Below are 24,041 nucleotides of genomic sequence, written 5' to 3'. Positions count from 1 at the left end.
TAAATTTAAATGCTTTTATTAACAATCTTCTTACATTACGAGGATAATATGACAAAAGGAAAGTTCTGCGTACATATTATGATAAACCAACATAGCTCTATTTGTATCCAGTGTTCTAGGCCCCGTCACACAGGTACTATAAAGCGTAGTCTGCAAAATAATAACATCAAGGTTTTTTTCTTTTTTAAGAAAGAAAGTATTAACATATTAATATGTATGTGATAATAGACTCCTAGGTATCCCCCCCACCCCACTATATTTTTCCTTTATGATTGAAATGAAATGGTTCAGCAGCGTGGGGGTGAGGGAGAGACAGGGGCTGAAAAAGAAGGAATCAGACTGCTGGCTCTTCCGGAGAGACGAAGTGAAGGCTGAGGGATGCCGAGGGCAGCCTGGCCCTTGTCTTTTTGTGAGCAGTACTGTCACCGGCTGTCCCTGGACGGAGGGCCCGGTGCCCTTGATGCCCTGTGGCTGCTCTCTGAGGTACAGTGCATTGTGGGATTGCTACCCGGGGGTGCCCATCCCCTGCCCATGGGTCTGATCCACCGCAGCGGGCGGAAGGCTTGAGCCAGGCCCTTGGAGGGTGCTCCGAGACCCGGTTGGCAGCTAGCCGTGGCTCGAGGAGACCCACGTGGACTTGGAGGGAGAGGAGGTGGGCACTGGCAGAGCAGACCCGCTCCGGACTGCAGGCATAGGGGCGGGTCTGCTGGAGACTGAGGTCCGTTGGTAGACGGTGGGGCAGACAGGGCAGGACGGGGCAGAGGGGGCTCAGAGAGGGAGAACCAAAAGGCAGAGGCTGGTCTGGAGAACAGAGGGCGCAGCTGTCCTTGGTCTCCCTTCATCTGCAACCTCATCAGCCCCTCCTCCGCCACCCCCAGGGGAAAGGAACTACGGAGGGAAACCTGGAAGCGAAATGGGCTTCTGATTCCGTCAGGGCTGCACGAGCCCTCCGTCCGTCTTGGGGCGTCCGGCTCAGCCTCGGCCTCGAGTCCCAGAATCAGAACAGTGTATGTGAACTAAACCTGCCTGTTACGGTGGCGGTGGGGTGAGGGGTGGATGGGCCTCCGTGCCGGAGAGGGAAGAGCGTTGTCCTGAGTGCAGCCAGCAGCAGCAGCTGTGCAAAGTGGGCTGGGCCAAAGCCCTGCTTCTGAACTTGAATTGCTACTGAATTATGAGTGTGCGGATATGTCTCTCCCACCCTTCCCAGTTAGCTGATGCCCCCTGCCCCGGCCAGAACGCCTCTGGATGATGGGTAGTACTGGTTGGCGATGCCCATGCTGCCCACGCTGCCCGCTTCACTTCTCCACTACCTTGGCAGACAGTGACGGAGTGGGTGAGGGAGGCCAGGGCGGCTGTCCTTCAGAGGTTTGGCCTCTAGGGGGCAGTAGAAGCATATGAAAGGGGAGGGGCAGCATCTTTCCTGGACCACTCTTGGTCCAATTTGCACCTTTCCGATGGCCACCAATGCTGCTCATTCCTAGGGGGAGGGTATCTGGGGAAAATTGTGCAGTGGTCCCTACACCATGGGTCAGTGATCACATCCTACTGCCAAGCAGCAGTGACCACCAACCACAGGCTTGCAGGGGGATGTAGGGGCACTTCCGCTGGAGCTCAGGGGGTGAGTATCTCCTTCCAACCTCAGACCAAGCCTGCGGTAAAGGAGAGAAAGTGCACGGAGAGGGCCGGGACCCAGTTACTCTCCTCTCCACCACTCGGGCAGGAGGCCCCATTCCCAGCAATCCTGCCTGCTTAGCTCCCTCATCACACCCTGCAAAGGCTCTGCCTCCTCCCTCTTCGCACAACACAGGCTTTCCCGTTGCTCTCCCAGCTCTCTATAGACTCTATTTTTATATCTATTTAAACATAAAAATGTATAAATATATAGGATATTATTTATAGATATATAGACGTGATTCAATCTCTTACTCTGTGTATACGTACTGTATATGTCCATATATACAATATATATGCTGAAGCATTTGTATTATACACTGCACATACCCCTGCTTCCATGCACTCTCCTAGGGAGACTGATTGCATAGGTATTTCCAGGGCGATACCACTTGAAGGGATTGGGGTTGGCGGAGAGCCAGATGGAAGAGGTGGGCCGTACCATTTTCCTCCCCAAAGGGCACTTTTTCTCCCTCTGGCTAACACACAAAGGTCACCTCAAAGGCTCCATAAAATATCAAAGCTCCACCCATTCAGCACCCAGAACAGAGAGCAGAGAGGGGCCTTCCTCCAAGCAGAAAAAGGGCCCTGCCTGTCTCTTGACATAATCTTCCTTCCTCAACACCACACTAGAACCCAAGACCCAGCACCACCTCCAGGAGGCCAGTATCTGGATGGAACTGTCCCCAGATCACCTGCCCTCAGAACACGCCTTTCTTGGTTATGGTTACAGTTACGGTTACGCAGGCCTGGCGTCCCTGCTTGGGCTGCCCCAGGCTGGCCTGGCTGGGCCTGCCCCTTGAAGAAGGGAGGGCGTGTGAGTTCCAGTGGGACTGGAGCTTTCTGCTCAAACAGGGTGCTAGGACCAAGAAAAAGCATGAATTCTACTTGGAAATCAACTCAGACCATAAGCCAAAACCAGCTCTAGATACAGAATTCCTGTTCCTAGAGGGGTGGGAGGAAAAATGAAAGGGGAGGAATCTAGAAGGGAATTTTTATTCCAACCCCGAGGCCATCTCCTGGAACCCATGAGGCTCCAGGAAACAGCTAAAATGACTAGCCCCCCAGCCCAGGATGGGCCAAGTCTGTAGTCCATTTCACTCTCTCCATGATCATTTCTGCATTCTACATGCTTTCCCCCATTTTCTCCTTCCTGGTATCACTTCCGAACACATGGAAAATATTGAAACATTACCTTAAATAATTACAAGGTCCTTCCTCCAAATTAAAGGGTCAACAGAAGCAAGTCAAAGAGAAGGGCTAGGCAAGACAACTCAACATGGAAACATGTAGGAGGGGCTGGGGCCAAGACCCCCAACTGCCCTGGATTCAGGGCCCAGCACTGAACCCCACTATCTAGAGACCCTGGAGCCAGAACCTGTTTTCATTCTCAAGGAAGGATGAGGAAATAAGGATCTGCCCAGCACTACAGGATGTTCCCAGCAGTCATTAAAAAAAAAGCTGATATTTAGATGCCGAACTCATATTCAACCTGGCAGTCGAAACTTAGGGATTTTGACACAGCAAGAGCTGTAGACAGGACTGGGCTGTCCTCAGGCTTCACAGGTACTAGATGGCAGTGAGTCTGTTTTCCTCCATTGAGGAGAAGCACACCATTTTAATCACAAAGGCCTCTGGTTCCCAGGCTCTGTGATGTATCTGCTTGGCACAGTTGGTCCCCACACCTGATTTCACTTCCCATCCCCTTCAGAAGCCAAAGAAAGTCACTAATTAGCCAGCCCAATTAGGACAAGTCTCAACCACAGAGACACAAACATTTTATTCTAAGCCAATAGCTGCCGTTCCTAAGCCAGGGGCTGAGTTAAAGGGCTCTGTCTTGTCTGAAGCCACCACATTTGGGATGCAAGGACCTCCCCGCCACTGTGTTTGATACCCATCAAAGGGAGGTCAGGCTGGCCAAGCATGTGCTTTCCTGGACTAGGCCCTGAGGGTTCCATCAACCCAAAAGTCCTTCTCAAGAAGCAGAGAGTGGGAAATGCCTGTGACAGAAGTCACGGATAATCACATGCCCCACTCAATAGGACAGAAGCACGGAGCCTCCTGCGAGCATCCAGGCTGAGAAAAGCCCGTGTAAATTGCAGTGGTGTGTCACCCAATTATTCCCTGGTTACTGCCTGTCCCAAGGCAAAGTGGCCTTCAGTGTCTGACATGGCCTAGCTGAATTCAGCAAAGGTCATGGGCACCCAGAGATTGAGAGCCTTGCCATACTTCAAGACTCTCCAGAGAGCTCAGCCTCTGTTTTGGACCTTGGCTCGGCAGGTGGCCACCTGCAGCCACATGCTGCTAGCAGCAGCCCACGCTTCTAGCCCAGAGGCAGGTCACTGGCTCCCAGCTCTCTCAGAAGGTACAGGGCTAACACTGGCATTGGCCCAAAGGATTTTTCCCTCTGGATAAATACTGAGCTAAGTTTGACCATGGTCTCTCGAGAGGACACATTCGCAGCCCCGACTAGATGCTCAAGCAGATACTCTCTTCCTGGTGTGCAAATGAGTGGTTTAGGGGGATGACTCTCCACAGAGGGTCCCAACGCAGCAGGTGGGCAGGAGTGGAGGTGGGGGAAGAGAAGGTATAAGGCATCTGTTGGCTAGAAGAACGATCCCCACCTATGCTTCTGCCCCACCTGTGTTTCTGCCCCCACCGAGGCCCACCTTGCCAGCCACCTCTGCCTTCAGCCCATCTTGGTCTGTGTGTGTGGTGGAGAGGAAGCTGGGGAGGGAAAGGTGGAACCTTGTGCTTTGCACTAGCAGCCCGTTTGACCACAGTTACTGACCCTGATGGGAAGACTGGGGTGGGGGGAAACATCAGCTTAAAGTGGGGAAGTGGAATGAGGCTGGGGATCTGAAAGCATCAGAAAGAGCTCTGAGTCTTTCCTTGCTAGTTCCTTCTCTCTCCTTGTTCAGAGGAGGGTGGGGGAGTAAGTGCGACTGGGGAAGGGAGGGTTGAATGTCACCAGGCAGGGGTGCATTGATTTGTTGAAGAAGGCAGCATATGAGGCCTGGCAGTGGGACAGTCGGAGAAAACCAGGTTTTGTTTTATGTTTTAACATGCTACATCACTGTTGAAACAAACAAAAAAAGTTTCAAAAATAATATATAATATATATAATATATTTATATAATGAAAAGCTATCGACTAGCAGCAATGATTCTAAAGTTATCTTAGCACCAAGACCATGGGGGTGGGGGAAGGGACCTGTGGGGTGGGGTGAAGGGACTGGCAGACAGGAAGGGGGAGTGACATGTTCAGTGTTGATGACAGTTCCACTATGGTTCTCTACGGTGGCATGACGCCTCAGAGACAAGATAAACCAAGAAGGAAGGAAGCCACCACAGTTTTATAATGTCTGAGCTGAGCAGGTTGGAGACCCTGGGGCCTTGCCTAGGGCCAGATCACACGTTCCTTTGCACACCCTCTGCCATCCAAGAGGGGTGGCTCCCTAACTGACCACAGACAATTCGGATCTTCCTCCCTGCCCCAAATATGACCTGCACCCACGATACAGGATCTCTGCATATCAAATATGCATAAGTCAGGTGTGGAAACATGAACAGAAGTTTCTAACAGCTCACGCACATTTTTTAAAAAACTCCCTTGCGAGGTATACTGGTAGTTAAATGAATGAAAGAGCATTGATCTGACTCCTCTAGCTTAAACCACTACTTGCCCCAGGGAGTAGGCAAGTGGCTATTTCTAAAGCTTATATTGTGGTTGTGTGTGTGTGTGTGTGTGTGTGTGTGTGTGTGTGTGTAGGCTGATGCCTTGAGAGTCCTGTCTTACCCCGTGCTTATTAATTTCTTCTAGGACATCTCTACCCTGTTCAAAAATGGAAGCGTTCACAGGCATAGATGCATCCCCCAGTTTCCCACTACCTTCCTGCCAGGCTGTGGGGCTGCTTATCAGCCTGTTGCAGAAATAGGACTGAATCTCTAGAGACTCTCATTTGCATAATCCAGGGCACAACTTGCATTGACATCTCCTGCCACTGAACGACAGCAGGCATTTCTTGATTATTAAAGGGAAAAAAAAATCCCCCCAATATATTTTATGATTATAAAGACAGAGTATAAATAATTTATGTAAATTGAATACATATTTTTCATTTTACTTGTTTTTAGCCAATAAATCGCTGCCCTCTGGGGTCTGGATTTCTTGGCTCTTCATTTTCCAACAGCCCTGGATCTGAACGGAATCGGATTATTTTATCCCACACCATGTGAAAACAAATTGCTCACCCCCTTTCCCTTCCCCAGGATTTCAAGCTTGGCTGTGAGGCAATTTTGCCTTCAGTATTACAGGTAATAAGGACCCGGGGGGGGGGGGGGGGGGCTGGAAGGAGGGAATCAACAACCCAGGGAGGGGACTGATGACTGAGGTGGGGAGTAGAGGGTGTCACAGTTTGACCAACACACGTTGCTAAGACAGTGAAGAAACGCTCGTCAGGAAATGAGTAAAAATCTCCCAAGCTAAAGTCAGGTGGGAGAGAAAGTCAGAACACCTGATCCAGATACACAACAACCACCCCCCATCCAAAATTAGAGGTCGGATTCAGCTGGACCAGCATGTCAACAGAGAGGCCGAGAAACCCCCATCATAAAACCAGACAAGGAAAGGCAAGGCAAGACATAGACCCCAACCCAAGCCTCTCACCCCCCAAACGAAAACATAAACAAAACGAGCTACCTAAAGGCTATGACAGAGACCCGTCATTTTAGCTTATGCTGTTGGTTGACCGTTAGGTGGGAACACGTGTGGCCCCAGCACATGCTTCTGAGTGAAAATGAGTCGCCACGGATGTTGCAGCTGCCAGATTTTGTAGACAAGAGTCAGTTTCTGAATTCTTTCCGAAAGCTCCCAGTAGCTTCTGGTGGATGTGTCACCTTGGTTTTTAAAAAATTTCAGTGTGGGTTTATATATATATAATATAATATATATTTATATAATATATCAAAGCTTATGAGTATAGATTAAAAAAATATTCAACAGCTTAGTGACCTCTGAGACGCCAGCTCCCTAGATGTCCGGGTAGAACTCTGCCCCGTGGTCCACGGTCTGCAGCACCGGCTTCTGTTCCAGCGCAGACATCCTGCTGAGGACCTCGGCGGACAGAGAGTAACTGTTGCCGGACTTCTCCTCAAACCAGCTGTCCAGGGCTCGCTTGGCGTCAAAGTTGGCAATGGGCGGGCCGTTCACCGCGATTGTCAACAGGTCGCTAAGCTGCTCCAGAGTGAGGCGGGAGCGGTGGTTTTTGCGAACTCGCTGCAGGGCATTCCGGCCCTTCTCGCAGCAAGCGGTGGAAGTGGGGAGGACCTTGAGGACCTGGATGATCTTGTTCAAGAGCGGAAACCTCTGTTTGTATTTGCAAATGTGGCCGATCAGGTCTTTGAAGCCATTTTTGGTATAGTAATCAGCCTTGAGTTCTCGCCACTCCATCAACAGACTCCCCCGGGGATCCAGCCCTTCCCGACAGACATCCCGGGAAAAGGTCGGGATAGATTCCAGGTGATCAAATATCTGAACCATATCCTCCTTGCCATAGTTCATGAGCTCCTCGCTGTTCCTGGGCCAGGCAGCTAGGTCGAACACCTGGCAGGCCTTCACAAAGATCCGGCTGCGGGAATCGAACCTCTGAGCCAGGATCACCTGGGTCTTCTGGCAGATCTTCTCCCTGATGGACTGGAACTTGGCTTCAGCCACCCTGAGGTTCTTCACTGCGATCCCGTTGAAGCTCTCACGGAAATTCTCCTCGAACTCCTGCAGGTATTCCCCTGGGCAATCGGCCAGTCGGCTGATCTCCTGGATGGCCTCCTCGATCTTGTCATCCACCTGCGACACCAGGAGGTACTGGCCCTGGAAGACGTAGGCCAGGCGGGAGAGCACGGCGATCACGTCCAGAAGGAAGTAGATGAGCTTGATGGACTGGTAGTCCATGAGGAACTGCAGCAGGGCCAGCGCGATGGCCGAGGCGTCCGCCCGTTGGGTCTGGCTGCTGACATCCTTGAGGTGGGCCACCACCTCCAGGTAGTCCTTGATGAGGGCGTTGAGGACGTTCTGCTCCCCGATGATCCACCTCACAGCCCGGATGTCCCCCAGGAACTCCGTCTCCTCACACAGGGTAGAGGCCGTGGACCGCAGCTCGCACATGAGCCGCGGCGAGTACCGGTAGAAGCTCAGCAGCTGCTTCAGGTTGTTCTCCAGCTCCTCCAGGCAGGGGAGCTCCTTCCCACTGATGGCATCCAGGACTTCCAGGTGGGGCCGGTGCACCATGAAGGGCAGGCACAGTAGCCAGGGCAGCGTCTTGCGGATCGTCATGAACATGCTGGCACGCAGGCTGGCTGTGATGTTGGCCCCGTCTACACCCAGGCCAACGGTTGGCTTCTCATCCTGCAACCGGATGCCCAAGGCAGAAAAGGCTCGGTCAAGTGCCTGGAGATAGCTCTCTGTGCTAGAGAAGCCCAGTTCCTGCAGGGACAGGAACTCCGTGGCCGGGGGCCCATCGCTGCTGGTGTACTGGACGTAGACGGCCACCGTGTCGGCCAGCAGGTCCTCGCTCTGCCCGTCCAGGATGATGCTGAGGCAAGGCGACTGGCGGATGCGCTCCACCAGGTCTTCCCGCAGCGCCCGGGCGATGTGGTGAATGAGGATCTGGCAGTCTCCCTCATTCATGTACTGGTCCACGACCTTGAGCTCGCACTTCCTCAGCAGCTCAGCCAGGGGCCGGAAGTCCAGGTAGGGCCTGCCCTCGAGGGCCAGGTGGTAGGCGGTGTTGAAGAGCAGGGTCATGTTGCGACACATCTCCTCCGTCTTCTCGGGGTGCATGCGGAGCTTGTAGAGCTGCAGGCACTTCTTGTGCAGGTTGCTCTGGCTGTGCAGTTTGATGGTGTGGATCTTGAACTGCTTGGAGCCAATGATGAAGGCCGAGGTGCGGGAGGACTGCACCGTGTACTGGCGGCAGACGTGGCACCACATCTCGTTGAGGGTCGGGGAGTACCGCAGGAACCAGAACTTCTTCAGCCACTCCTGCTTAAAGCGCCGGATTCGGCGCCCGGTGGCAGACGACATCTTGGAGGGCTCATCGGTGGCAGTCATCATATCGTTGGAGACGGATTCGTCTGCTGAATCGACCTCCTGGTCATCGTCTTCCATGATGGCAGGGCCAGAGACCATGCTCTCTGAGGCTGTAAGACAAATGGGAAAGAAACGTTTACACCTGGGGGGAAAAACATAGACTTTTCTAAAATAAACAGGAAACACTGCCCAAAAGGTAGGTGCCACACTATGTGAAACATAAGCCAATTCCTACGACAGACTCAACCCCAGCCTAGAATTTATTTACAAGCACTCTTGTTACCCACGTGTGGCTTTCCTGCTTTGTGGATTATCCACAGCATAGTGGCCACCGTGCTCCAGGCTTCCTGACCTCACCCTCCACTAGTGGGCGCTCAAGGAACTTCAATGTTTGGTATCAACTGACCAGCAGGACCAGGAGAGGAAGAAGCATGTCAGAGAGCGAGGACATGGGACCCCTTTGTCCCACCGCTAATGTGGCCAGGGGTGGCGTGCTACCCTAAATGGAGGCAGCTTTGGCATGGCCCCAGGTTATTTCAGGACCAGAACACAGTTTAGATCAGATGCATGCTTTGAATATCTGAAACACCTCATTCTGAGCTAAGAGATGTGGTTAAAATAGAAAGTGCTGTGTAAACGCTCTAGCGGCAGATGTGTACTGAAAATCCCTCCTCGTTGTCAACCAGCTCGAAGACATCCAGGAAGCCACAGAAGAGGGCAGAAGCATGCAGCCGAATGCCCAGGCCCAGGTCCCGCTAAGACCCCAGGCAGCGGGACGGGACCGTGTGGCAGAACAGCAAGTCGGGAAGAGGGGAATGAGGCTGTGTTCCTGGACCGAGTCTGGGAAGGCTGGGAGCCTTCCCTGACAGGACGCCCCACTTAGGACTGGGCAGAGAGAAAGACTGAGTTTAGAAGCTGGGCTTTGGGGGTCAGCCACCACTAGGACCACCAGAGAAAGGCAACGGGTCAAGAACACAGCACACACACCTCTGCAGCGGAATGTCCTTTATTGACGAGGAGATTACAGGGCAAGACATGGAGTACCCACCAGAGCTGCAAAGCGACCTGTCAGAGGCCCGCACCTGAAGGCGCTGGCTGTGGCCAGAGCTCACCTCCGAGTCACCCGCCTCAGGTTTCCCCGAAGGTGGCTCCAGCAGGGAGCACCAGGCCCCCTCACACTGCCCACTGTCAACATCTCATCCACACCCACTTACCTGCAGGGTCTGAGAACTCTGGGAGCTCCAGTACCTGTGCTGGCAGTACCGGGGGCTCAGGAAGCTTCCCAGACTTAAGCATGTCTAGCTCTGCCTGCAGTTCCCGAACCTTCTTCTTTAGGCGAATACAATTAGGGCAAAAGGAGGTGGTGGGAAGCTCGTGAGGGTCGGATGCAAGGGAGGCCTCGGCAGGGCTGTCGGCCTTGAATGATGAAGGCTCCTCTTCTTCATCCTCCAAGGGGCCTGGCTCCGTAGAAGCCCCTTGGGGGGTCTTCCAGTCCCCTTCCCCCTGGGTCCGACTGACATTCTGCAAGCCATGCGACATGGTCATTGCACAGCGACTGTAGGCATCGCCCTGGTATTTGGGGACTTTCCTGATGACCAGCGAGGTGCTCAGGGCCAGCTGATGGGCTTCCACCTTCGCAGATTCCAGTGAGGCCTCCAGCACATCCTTGAAAATGAGGTCAATTTTCTTCTTCTTGGTCTGGGGGTGCACGTCCCCCTCATCAAAGCCTCGCTTGTAGGGACTTTTGCCCTGTCTCAACACGGGGAGGTGAATGGGACCCCTCAGGTCCTCTGGGTCATCCAGAGCCTGCTCAGACTTCTCCCTCTGCAACCGCTTCTCTCCTAGGAAGGAAAACCAGGGTGTGAGGAAGGGGGGAAAAGCCCCCAGTGGAGAAACAGGCAGAAAACAAAGCAGGCCTCCAGCTAGGAAGTCGCTTGACACATCCCTGTGGGCCTGGCCTCGTGGGGCAGGTGTGACAAAAAGGGAGAGGCCGATCCCTTGGTAGGTCATGGGATCACAGGACCCAAAAAAGCAGAGAACTCTTTTTAAAGAGACCGTTTCAGCGGAGCCTTACACATACAAGCTCTGCATTTATCAGTTGAGAGAATGCTATGGGGGAGGGTAATTGGAAGTTCTTTCTAAGGTACTTGCCATCCTATCGCCCTAGAAGATGACACCCTGCTCCATCAAATGAATGGGCGGTGACGTTCCTGAGAGCTAAGTGCGGATGGGTGGATCCCCACCCCCCCAGGCTTCTGGTCCAACCCTAGCAATTAGAAGATGGCTGCTTCGACTTGGTAAAAGGTACACACGAAATACTGAGTCCCACTCCTTCCTCCTCCCTCACACTCTGAGGACAACCCACTTAGGGTGAAGTCCTCCTAGAGCAAGTGTCCTTTCTATTTCTCCCAGTTATCAGAAAACTAGGAGTGTGTGAGAAAGTATGATGAGTAAGGCAGGAAGACAATGCAAGATGGGACGCCGTCGGTGGCTACAGCTCCAAGCTGGCAGCCTCCAGCAAGGTAGAACAACACGGCCACACCGACCCCAAGGCATTCTCAAAATACAGCTGCTTCCTTACCTGACAATGCAAAGGATGCTTCCTTTTCTATTTCTTTCTATCGTGTAAATGACTTAAAAAACCTTGGTGAGCTCCCCAAGAATGAATTATTTTAGCCATATCTTTACACTGGCTGGCATAGTTTCATAAATTGCTACAGAAGTGCGAGCACTGCGTGGGGGGACAGGTGTTAAGAGGGGAGTCCTCAGAAGGTCCTTACAGCAGCCTGTGGAGCTAGGAAACCTTAAAGGCTTCCTAGATCAGGGGCAGGTACTCGGAGATGTGACTGAGCAAAACTTAACCCATTTATATGTTGTAATTAGGCTTCTGATAGCTGCATTTGATATAGGCCTCCGAGGAAAGGCCAAGGGACCTCTATGTGCAAATCAGATGGTCCATGCTGTGATCAGGCCTTGGCTTCCCATAACAGACATGGGGTGCTGTGCCCTGGCCCATGTGTCACTCCAGATTTCCTACAGGTAACAGCACAAAAGCAAGTAACCTATTTAGGATGCCCCTTTTCTGTCTTCATGTGAATGCTTAGGGCATGATCTCATCTTCATGGCTCCTGAAACTCAGGCAGGCTGCATTTCTATAACAGCCGAGGGGTGGAAAGGGTGGAGATGAAGAGAACTTTTAAAAATGCAACATGTTTGTACAGATTAGAGATGACATCTGCCCATTCAGAATCTCTAAAAGACAGACCACCCTTTCACTTTCTCGTGGACCAATCAGGCAGCAAATAGCTGAGGATGCCTGGAGGTCAAGACTACTCATCACCAGGGATTCCTCAAGCTACTCTGCAAAGAGACATGGTCATTCAGATGTCCTAGGATGAGCAGGAGACCTCTTTGTACTCAAAGCTTCTAGAAAACTCATGGGTCAAAAAAGACCTTTAAGCATTATGCAATTGATACTAAAGCCTCCACAAAACATGGAGAAAACGTCAAGTAAATCAGTGACTCAAAGTAGATCAAATACCATAAATTCTTTGAATACATGCATTAGATACTCCTATTCTTAAAAGGTAACCACAAAGAAATAATTTATATTCTCTTCAGGAAGCAGTTCTTGGCACCAACTAATGTCCTTACTTGATAAGGACTAATATTTCATGTTCTGGCCTTTATCAGGGCTCCAGCCTCCAATTACGAAGAAGCCTCCTTCCATGCAAGACCTTAAGTGATTGAGCATGGGGGGGGTGCCCCTTCCTGAGCAGGACTGGCATGCAGATCTAAGACACCACTACTGATTACCAGTGTCTGCCAAAGCTACAGGCTGCAGAGACACTACGTCTAAAGGCCACTGAGCTCCACGACTGCTCCCGAGGACTTTAGGACCGAGCCTGCCTACTGCCCTAGCCCTGCCCCATGGGGGCTTTCGGCTTCCTTCCTGTTTCCTACTTCTCAGCCTGGTCAGAATAGACACTCCTTCCTCCCATGTCTTCACATGTCTAGGTGTAGCTCATGTCAAGTCTGCCATGCTCCTTTGAGCCACTCCTAAAAGCTCACTCCCTTCTCTGAGCATTCCCTCTGGGTCTTAGGGCTCTCTGAGTATGAAGCAGCTTGAAGTGCTTTGGAGAAGACACTGGGGAAAAAGGGACATTACAAATCCAGAATTCAAGAAGATTATGCCAAAGGATGGAACCTGTGTCCTCAAATATGACTTTTCTTGATTTTCTCTTCTTCTGGTGGTATGATTCTTTTGGAGACTTCTTGGCTGTCTTCATTTGTTTCTTCTTTTATCCATTCAACAAAGACTGAGCACCTACAATGTATCAGATGCTTTTACATGAGGCACTTCCAGAGGTCAAATGGAAACCATGGCGATCTCATCATGGAAACATGCCTTCCCAGGTGAAACCAGCATGTGCCCAACCCCCAGATCCGAAGAAGACAAGAGATGAGTGTGTCTACTGGGCCTCTTCTCACTGCCCATCCAATCACCAGATACCTTTTACCAAGTCAGGCAGCCGCTGTGCACTCAATGTCCACAATCTGCTTTGGTGTTTTGTTTTTAAAGATAGCTTAATTTCAGTGGGCCACTCTCACCCCCCTCTCATCTTCTCCACTCATACTCCAAATGAAGCTTGTATTTCCAAGTAGGTTGGTCAGAGATATGATATAGTGGGGTCTGGGGTAGCCTTGGTTCCTGGGACCAAATGGACTCTGGGTCTTTGAATGTATGGTTTTAGTGTAAGGAAGGTCCCGTGGAAAGAAAGCCTTGGATTCACCAGTTTGCCCTGGCCAGGCTGAGGGTGGAGTAAAGAGGCAAAGGGCTAGTGACTGGAAGTATTTTAAGCCATTTTTAAATGACTCATTTAAATGGAGCCTAGATGGACATCTCACCCACCAGGTCACCATACACACCTAAGGTTACCTCCCTCCAACCTTCTTGTTCTAATAGATACTGTTCTTTTATAACAGAGCATTAGGACTTCCAGGAATGAGACCAGGAGGAAGCAGGGAAATAACTAGTTTTGTCTGGGAGACCACAGAACATTATAGGTTAGAGCTTAGACCTTGGACTCCGACACATATGAGTTAGAAGCCCATCTCTGCCCTTCCCAGCCATACAACCCTGGGTGAGTCGCTGTATTTATCTACATTTGTAAGATGGGAATAATAATCCACATGAATCGTTAGTATTAAAAGTCTACAATTGAGGGCTTACAACAGTCAAGGTAGACATTGTTCCAAATGTGTATTATCCAGCTAATTCTCTCAGCATGGGTACAAGTGGGTGCTACTGATGTCATGATTTCATGGGACACCATAGAACACCTGCTGAGCACATATTAAGTCCTTAGTAAATGTTACCTGTTACCTGTTACTGCATCAGTGGCAGTTTACAACATCTTTCTATCAATTTGAGGTGGGGAAATAGGATCAATTTTGATTAAAATTTATGTACTTGGCTTTAGGGACTTGCCTCTCTCCCTGATACACTGAAATGTATAATAATACATTTATACGTAATAGGGTTTCTGAGACGGTTTCTCATGGAGGGTAAGTGGTGCCCACGACCCTGCCCAGAGCTGCTGCTCAGACCTGGACCATCTGTTCGCCCTCTGGGTCTCCCCTTTGCTGGCGTACTAAATTTCCCATCGGTTTTCTTAGGACGCTTCTAGAGAAGCATTCCTGGCCTCCCATGGGGCACGGTGGCGGCAGGCATGGCCCTCACCTAGAGGGTGGGCACTCACCTCTGGCCAGATTGCGATGGATGGTCTCTTGGGACATGCTATGTAGGCGCTTCATATAGTCCTCGCTGTACCAGACCCGCAGCCGCTCCCCGGGCCGGATGTCCCTGCACGCCCTGAAGTAGATGTGCTCGCTGTGCTGGAACGCCAGCAGGTTCTGCTCCCTCTCCTCCCGGGAGATGACCACGTACCTGGGGGCGAGGGGGACAAATGAGAATGCATGGGCCACTCCTTGGTGAGTGCCTGCTGGTTCTGGACATGGTGTTGGGCCAGTGACAGTGGTTAAAAAGCCATCAGCATGTGGACTTATGCAAAAGTCTACAGGGCAGCTGCCCTTCCAAGGAAAGGAACCCCAGCTGGAGTCCGTCCTTTGTCTCAACATCACTGTTTGTGTGACCTTGAGCAAGACTCTGAACCTTTAAGAATCTCTGTTTTCTGAGACTGGAAATGACATTTACCCGCCTACCTCCCAGGTTCTGCTAAATATAAGATTCAATGCCAGATAGAAAGGTGATAGGAAAACTGACAGATCATCTACTTTCCACTAGCTTTTAACCGCAGGGGTCCCCCAACACCTGCAGGCCTCTGATGGTGGTAAGGGAGGGGTCCTTGAACCGTTTTCAGTATTTCACAAAACCTAGCAGAAATAACCCAGGTGACGAGGGTGCCCAAGAGATCAATTAATAAATGCTAAAGATCAAAATCTTTAAAAATAGGGGGTCCAATGAGGACAGAAGAGGAAGGCAAGGAAAGGTTAACCACTGGTTAATCAAACTTATTTTAAGGTAAGGAAACTGAGGCTCAGAGAGGCTAAGTGACTTGCCTAAGGTCCCATAGCTAATAAATGGGAGATGGAGCTTTGAGGTCTATTCCACGAGAGCTCATGGTTCCCGTGTGGGCACGTAAAGCACCCACTCAGCAATGCCCAGATTACCTTTAAAGCTCTGTCAAACCCTCAGAATCTATGGCCCTCACCCGTTATCCCTGAAGTGACAGTTCTAACAATCAACCTGAATTTCACTCACCTCGAGAAGGTGAGCTGACACAACATTTGCAGAGAAGTGGAGGTGCACAGACCAAAAGGGGAAGAGGAAATTATTTGGAGTTTTAGGGTTCTGTGCTACACCAGCATCTAAGAAATTTGTAGTAAAAAATAAACTCCTTTTCTTTAGGTTATGACGAGTTATCTCAAAAGCCAGGGAAGAAACCAAAGTCTGTCCAATTGGCATAGTCTAAAGAATTACATTTGGAGCAATCTAGGAAAACAATAATTCACAGAAAAAATCCAAATGGAAAATGAACATATGCAAAACATCAGCATCAGTAATAAGAGACGCAAAGTAGTACATTGTCTCACTGGCACAGATTCTTTTTAAATGGTGATATCTGTATTGGTAAAAGTGGCAAGAAAAGGGTCTCTATACTAATGGTGGAGAAGAAACTGGCACAACCCTTTGGGAAACAATTGGAAATATAGACTCGAACCAGTATGTGTGCTCCCATGTTCACAGCAGCATTACTCACAATAGTCAAATGTGGAAGCCACCCACGTGTCCATTAATGGATGAATTAGATAAACAGGATGTGGTATATATACAAACGAAATATTATTCAGCCATAAAAAGGAAGGAGATTCTGACATAGGCTACATGAGTGAGCCTTGATGACACACGCTAAGTGAAATAAGCCAGTCACAAAACAGCAAATACTGTAGGATTCCACTCATATGAGTAGTCAAATTCATAAAGACAGAATGTAGAATGGTGGTTGCCGGGGGCCGGGGGGGGGTGTGGGCAGGTAATGGGGACTTAGTATTTAATGGGTATAAAGTTTCAGATGGGGAAGGTGAAGAGAGCTCTGGAGATGGATGGAGGTGATAGCTGCACAACAGTGTGAATGTCCTTAATGCCAATGAACTGTACACTCAAACACAGTTAAAAGGGTAGATTTTATCTTATGTGTATCTTGCCACAATTTTTGAAAAATTTAAAAAAGGAACAATAACACATGGACCACATAGGCCAACTGCGTCCCACCACGCTGCCCATGTATGGTTTCTAACAGTGCAAAAGCAAAACCAGCTCATGTCTACCCCTGGAGAAATGATCTAATAAACCAGGTGGCCTCATGCAATGGAATGTTGCTCATCCAGAGAGAAACGTTTTCGAAGCATCTTCCATGACACGGGGAGTGGCCTGATATAACGCAGAGGCAATAGCAGTCCTGAAAACTATTTATTCAGTGGTTCCAGGAGGCTTTGGAAACAAGCCTCAGTAAACCACCCTAAAGGAAACATCCCAAAGTTTTAACAGTGATTATCCATTATAGGTGGATCTACTTTGTAATTTTCTGTCCTTTCCCAGTTTTCCTTAGTAAGCAATTATTCTTGTTACTCCCACTCCCACCCCCTAAAAAAAGAGACGATGTACACAAATGCCAGCTCCAGTGGGGTGGCAGTGGTGGCAGTCATGGCGGCCAGCATAGGGGATGGACATTCGCAGTGCCCCAGGCGTAGCGCCCTTTAAGTGCATCCTGCCCTTTCCCGTCGGGACAGGCCCCTGGGCGCTCTGCTCTGCTGGAGGACGCGACCTTATGAGGGGGAGCACTCGAGCCCAGGGGCCAATCCACTGTGGCAACAGGATGCAGCACAGACCCCAGGAGGATGGGACAAGGACACTAGCTTTGGCTGCTTCACCCATTTGAGAAGCGAGTCGTGAGCTCCACTGGGAGGGTGTGGAGCGCGCAAGATTGACGGCGCCTAGATCCCAGAACTTGCTTTTGTCCAGGATCTTAGCCTAACGCACCTGTGTTCTTGTCAACATCCGACAGGAATGTGGGTCGCCCTGAACTGTGAAGACAATACTGTGACCTCTGTGATGCCCAGCCATGTCGTTATTAACTAAGAATTCAGGGAAAGGAGAGCTCTTTCCAAATTCATGCTCCCCAATCTCAGCTCTCCAACTGCAGGAGTCTGCCTTTTCTCCATATCTGAGATGGCTTCTGAATGTGCAAAATATTTTCCAGTCTCCGACTTAACATGAGTCTTGGATTTGACATCAAAAATTAATCAGCCTCGTGGTTAGCATAGAACAGGACTGAGGTGGACCCAAACTTTCCTACTCCCAGATACGGACTGCAAACCATTCATTCATCTTTTTCTTCACAGGAAAGAAAACACAAGGAAAGAATACAGTCTTCTCCTTTTTCAGTTTCTAAATAGCCATCAAGCTCTAAAGACTGGAATTATTTTTCCCTGGCACTCAACTTTAAAAGAGATGAGGAACCCCTTACTACCAGGGATTTCTTTTAAAGAGCAACTTCTGAAGTCAGAACATTTAGACATCAAGTCAATCTCCCTTTCCACCTCCTGGTGTTTTTCTACCCACCAAGAATCAATCTAGAAGAGAACAATAAATCTTTGTATCAATCACAATGTAGCTTCAAAGACAGATCAGAATTTGTTCAGCATCTCATTGCATTTGGTTGTTTTGAAACTCGGCATTTGAAATACGACATATATGACACCTCTTAGTGAATCGTAATAACCCATCCCCCTGAGATGTTTACGCTATATGATTTCCAAGGTCAAGCTACGTGGAGCCAGCTAAGTCTCAACATCGATTACTGTACCTCGGTCAGGTCCGCCCTTTTAAGTTTTTCACAGTAACACCTAATGGCTTGATCCGCTCCCAGAACCCTTCTGTCCGCCCCCACATGACAATTCCTTTATGGAGAACCATGCCTGTCCCATTCCATGGCCACGGGTGAGCACGAGCCCTTCCTGGAACAGAAGGCTTCCAGGCTGTGAAAATCTATTTGTTGAGTCTCCAGATCACTACCTTGTTGGAGAGAAGGCACAGGGTATGTCAGAAGGGGGTGGAGAATGCGTAACAGACTGCTCTGCAAATATCAGTGCTCACTTGATAGCCTTTCAAATCAAAGCCAGAGTTGAGGACCTTAGGAGCAATCAAGGGGTGGGTGGTAGTGATGGGGGGGGGTGTTCTGGACCGAACCTTTCATGATGAGAATGGATTGTTTTTATTCTGACCTCTTTGGGTACAGGATAGATGGGCACTAAGACCACATTTCTAAGACCTCACCCACTGAGTCTTATCAAGTGCACCATATTTTCTAGCTGGGTCAGGAAATGACTACCAGTTCTAACTCAAGAGAGAAAATAACCCACGGGGCATCCATTGTGTTGGAAGGAACAGATGAAGGCCAGGCTCAAACACCGCTGCTCAATGGGTATGTCTCTGGTGGCAAGGAAGCTGCACTGGTCATGGAGGCAGAAATGGGAAAAGACTGACCAAGGAGACATTGGGCTCTGTTCCCACATGCGTTTAGGTCTCTGGGCTGGGAGGGTCTTTGGATCATGCATCCACCCATCAGATGGCCACCCATAGCTGGCCCCTGGCATGGCTAGAGGCCTCAGACTCTTTGAAGGGCCTTTCCTACCTCAAGTTGAAATTGGCTGGCCATTCATTTCCATCCACTGGCCCCATTTCACCTTCCTGTTTTGACCTGCTAGCCCCACAATCCCCACTGAAGCTAAGAAAAAGAAACTGAAATCTTTTCCATCCAAAGTTGACCAGTCTTTTCATCTCTCTGTCCCCTTTGCTTCCAACTTGACCCCTTCCCTCTCAGGACCAGAGGGAGAGGCCCATCGGTCACTGTTTAGTACCTTGACCTTGGTGGAAAAGACCCTAGGCCTGGTTTCACAGCATCTTTGCATCTCCTGAATATTGGATTGTCTTGATTTCATGGCCATGCATTTTGGCCAAGAATGGCAAAGGATGACCTAGATTCCAATGGAATCTTCCAGAAAGGGGAAGTATCTTTAATCAGGACCTGGGGATTTCCTGCTTGGGAGGATCACTCTGTGTGACTGGCACTAAGCCAACGCAATGCACCTGTCAGGAGGCGCCCTCCCTGCTGAGGAGACCCCCAAGAGGAGCCAGAGGAAGCCACTTCCGCTCCTTTGAGAAGCCTCAGATCTACATGGGCAGGGCCTTGCCTGTGACAGAAAGATACCCGGATCAGTGGGGAGGTATCTAAAAAAGCTTATGCCTCAGGGTGGTCCCTGAAGTACATGACAAATGGATAGCCCCTGACCCTTCTGGAGTCTCCTGCCAGAAATGGTGATTTTTTTTTTCAGGGCCACTAATTTACTTTTGGGGAACAAGTAGTAAAATTCATTTAGCAACATCTCACTTTTGATGGGCAGAGAAATTAAATATAGCCGAATGATTTCATATGTGGATGCTTTGCCTCCTTCAGCCCTTCAGTTCCTTTCCTTTCCTCCAAGGGCCCCATGTGGTTGTGAATATGGGGCATCTGAGAGCAATGGGGTCCAGGAAATGCCAGGAGCACCTGGGCGCCTCTTGCCAGCACGCTTTCCTTCGGTCATCTAACCCTTGCTTTGGAGGCCTTGAGGTTTTCACAGGAAGCGAAGAAAGAGAATACACACCAAAGAAAGATCCTGGAGACTGGGTGTGTTCAAAATTTTAGATCAATTTCTTTTTATTGCCATCTTAACAAAAATACTTGGGAAGGCAATCTTTGATTCCAGCATCGGAGGGGAGGGCAATGCCAGGCAATAATCAGGCCACTGGGCTGTCAGACGGGGGAGTGTTCAGTTTGGGGAAGCAGGAAGCCCCAAAGAACCAGAGAATGGGGAGATGGAGCCAAGGCCACGGGGATGGTGCAGTTACCCTCCATTCCCCCTACAAGGGGCAAAGCTTGGTCTAGGTTTAGAAGCAGCACTCCAGGAATGGCCAGGCAGGCACTGGGTATAGCAGTCCTCCCAGCCCCACTATGGCTCTAGGGGACAGGCGTGGGAGGGTGGAGGGCTGGGGTATGAGAGTTTCTGCCAGGGTCAGTCTTGGGCCAAGGAGCAAAGAGGACACAGAGCTGAGGTGCACCCATGTCAGAGCTGAGCTTGCACCTGCCACCCCCACGTCCCTCCCTAACTCTAAGAACCCGGCTCTCTCCCCAGACTCCGAAACGAAACATGAAGCTACAGATATGTGTAGCTAATGCATATGCAGCCCAAGCAAGCAGAGGCAAGGCATGCTGTAACCTGGAAGGGACAGGAGCTCTTCTGGGCTTTGGGCTCCTTCAGAAGCCAGAAGAGAGGTTTCCTTCTGGATCCCAAGACTTGGGCCCTGCCTCCCCCCAGCCACTGGCCTTCATGCCAGGGTGAGGTGGGTGCACTCACCTCCTAAATACTGCTGCTGCCTCCCACTCACACCTGGGAGAGCTGAGGCAGGGTGGGCAAAAAGCAGCGCCCCTCCCATCCAGATCTGGCCTCCGACAGAGCTGGAAAAATCCAGACCTGGCTTCTAGTCCTGCCTCTCTCCCCGCAACTACTGTGTCATTTGTCATCTATGAAATGCGGATGATGATAGCAATCATGAGGATAATACCCGACTTGGTTGCCTCTCGGCTGTCCTGAGAACCCACTGAGATCACGTGCCTGCAGGTGCGGGGAAAAGCATCCAGTGCTCTCCCCAAGAACACCAGGTAGTCTTCGCCTTCCTGGCGTCACCCCACTGTCCTCCCCACTCCACCACAGGCAAGCACAGCAGCTGAGCACACGCACACAGGAGTGCAAGCGGAAGGCCAAGGCAGGGGCACCGCCTGCCAGGGTCAGAGCCCTGGGGGAGGGGAGGACAGGCCCCTCCTGGAAGGGCTGGGCCCCACTCGCCCATCCTCAGGCCTCACCCCCTCTGAAAGCAGCAGATTCAGGGCCTGGGAGGCTGATGTGGCAGCCCTGAGGATGGAAAGCAGGGTTCCGTTCAGATGCTCCCATGCTTGCTCCCACCTTCCCTACAAGGCCTGCTGCCACGGGGTGCAGACCAAGAGGAGGCTGACTCTCCAGGCCAAGCAAGCATCAAGCAGGGAGCTTTTCCTGCATCTTGAGCATCTGCCAAAGATGAGAGAGTAGGGCTGAATACATGCTCTGTTAGAGCACAGGGCAGCCGACCTGAACTTGGTGAGATGATAGTCCCCCCAAAATCCTACAGGGGTCATCAGACCTGGACATAAGAGACCGGCTCCTGTCTCAAGGCCGGACACCCCTCCTCCATTTCTCTTCCTCTTAGTGCAGATTGGCCAGGTTAGAAATTGTGCTTTCTCTTCCGAGACCTGGTAGTCCGTGCAGGGGCTGGTGCTGGGGCTGGTGCTGGGGGAGCCTGTGGGGGCTCTGGTGGGGGAGCCTCGGCCTGGAGCGTAGAGCCTGTGGGGGCTGCTTCATCTGGCCCCCGCTGAGATGCCTGAACGCTATCCCGGATCTCCGTCAGCGTCTGGCACATCTGACCGACACGGCTGGTCAGCTCGGCCATGGCCCGGCTGATGACATGCATGCTGTTTGCCATGTCCCGGTGTACGGTTACCAGGTCCTGGCAGAACTGCTGGAACATCTCAGTCTGCTGGGCGTGGGCGTGGAGGAGCTGCCAGTCCAGGCCCATGCTGGGCGGGCTGGGGTGTGGCCGAGGGGTCCTGCAGGAGGCCTGGGCCTGGGGTGAGGGCCTGGGCAGGGTCTCTAGTTTAGGGCCCACTGTCTCGGATTGGTCGGAGGAGGAGGAGGAGCGGAGCAGGGTGGGCCTGGCCAGGCGGGCCTCTTCTTCCAGTGACCGCTGCAGGGACACCCGCATAGCCTGCCTCGAGGGCCCGGGTACCTCCTCATCTTCATCATCTTGGGGAATAGAAACAAAGAAGGGCAAACAATTACAACAGGGAGAAGGGGGCAGCCCTGGGCTTGGATCCCACCCCCTCCCAATTATCCTAGCATCTCCCTCCCGTCACCACTCAGCCTAGCTCAGCACATGCCCACTGCCCACCCACCCATGGAGAAATACCTGCTCCCCAAGTTCCTGCAGTATGCAGGCCAGGCCCCCGGGGGAGGTATGAGCATAAGCAGTGCCCAGGTCTCCTTCCTTTCACAGGAATAGTGACAGGCTAGTGTGACAGAGCCCAGGTCAGGGGACTTGGAGACCCCAGCGTTAGTGACAGCATGTCAAACCAATCTCCCTCTTCATCTCTCTGTAACTTAGTTTCTGCAAAGCAAAGATAACCACTCTTCTGTTTACCGCCCCAACCACCTGCCTAACTAGCAGAGTTGTTAAGAAGACTACACAGAGAACAGACGCAAAGGCACTTGGCAAAGATGACAGAGGGACACTTGCCAAAAGGTCCTATGATGCCACTCTGAGTCCCAGCCTCCATGAGGCTATTTCTGAGTTGTTTGGGGCCACCTTGTGGCCTTGCTGGAATCTGCAACTTTAAGTCACACGAGAGGGGAGGGGAATATTGACAAGCTGGAGAAGGGAGGCAAGGGATGGAGACCCAGAACAGACAAACCCAGAAAGTGCCGAGCAGGACATCTACCACCAGCCCTGATGTCCCCCTTGGCCTCTCAAGGCAGGCTACCTGGACAGATATATCCCTCCTACCCAAGAGTGTCCGATGGCACACACAGACCATCAGAGAGACACCAGTCACATGGAGAGGTCCACACCGGTCTCACACCGGTCTCAGCTCTCTTGTGATCAGGTTATACGCTGTTTCCCAAGGCAGGAATAAAAATATACAGGCTGACCCTACCTGCACCTGAGGGGCTCAATTCAGAACTATACCCAGGGGAGGTGATGGGAAGGCAAGCAGATTCATCTTGCCCCTAGCTGGATGCCTCTCCAGGGCCCTGGGGCCTCTTGTGGGCCAGCATGAGGCCCACTAAAAGCCTAGTGCCCTTCATCTCTCTTGGTGGGCCAGCGGCCATCCCTCTGGAATCGGGGCCACCCATTCTGGCACAGTGGAGTTGGAAGAAACAGGCAGGGCTGAGGTGATGCTGCTCCCTCCCTTCCAGGGCCTCATTCCACCGAGCCCCTGGCCAAGCACTGTAACAGCTGGTGGACTGGTGGGGAAGGAAGGGAGGGCTGGCCCAGCCTGCAGTGGAGGGTCCCGGGCCCCCTGCCCAGCCCAGCCCAGGGCACATTTGGTAACCTCATTACCTCTGCTCTCGGGGAGATAGAGCCATGAATGGGGCAGGATTTAGGAAACAAACTTCACGGGGTGCTGGGCCCCCATCTTTTTCTCATAATTGGGTGGAATTATCCTGAAACTTAGCAGAATACTGATATACAGGGAGTTGGCAGGCCCGGGTTTGAGTCTCGGTCCTGGGGACCCCTCTGTTTCTGGAACTTAGATGCCTCCTCATCTGGGTAACGAGGAAGTTAGACTAGATGGTCTCCACATTCCTTCTCAGTTCTAAAAACCCAAGTCTGAATGGCCACCTGTCAGGAGCCCCAGCCAAACAGGAAATTAGCAGATCCCAATAGCAAGGGGCCTGGGAAGGAAAGGCCGGGTCTTTGTAAACCACCTTCCCATGGGCTAGCCAGCAGCTGGCTTCTCTGGAGCCCTCCTGCCCTGCTCCATCTCTCAGAGGCCGGATGACCTCCAGTTGGGACTGGAGTTGAGGGTGGAGGTGGGGGCGTGTGCAGCACCAGAACCCAAGGGGGTGCA

At 51.3% G+C, this 24,041-nt stretch overlaps 1 protein-coding gene across 9 annotated transcripts in view; it reads right to left on the bottom strand.

The window, feature by feature from the left end:
* Window positions 1–24,041, bottom strand: part of PRDM11 (PR/SET domain 11) — a 75,630-nt gene continuing 51,589 nt past the window's right edge. For 6 of the 9 annotated variants that reach the window (XM_081153162.1, XM_081153165.1, XM_081153163.1 and 3 more), the window contains 3 exons: window positions 14,520–14,707; window positions 9,972–10,598; window positions 1–8,867 (listed from right to left, as the gene is read on the bottom strand). In XM_081153162.1, coding sequence (XP_081009288.1) covers window positions 6,703–8,867; window positions 9,972–10,598; window positions 14,520–14,707 — 2,980 coding nt within the window. In that variant the 3' untranslated portion in view covers window positions 1–6,702. Of the gene's footprint in view, window positions 8,868–9,971; window positions 10,599–14,519; window positions 14,708–19,988; window positions 22,216–24,041 lie in introns of those variants that run through there. The other 3 variants (XM_081153169.1, XM_081153168.1, XM_081153167.1) reach the window with 2 other exon arrangements.

This window comes from Miniopterus schreibersii (assembly GCF_964146895.1).
Source record: "Miniopterus schreibersii genome assembly, chromosome: 12".
In the NCBI taxonomy this organism is placed as follows: Eukaryota; Metazoa; Chordata; class Mammalia; order Chiroptera; family Miniopteridae; genus Miniopterus; species Miniopterus schreibersii.
The sequence above is the reverse complement of the archived record's forward strand: the minus strand, read 5'-3'. Positions and strand labels throughout refer to the sequence as shown.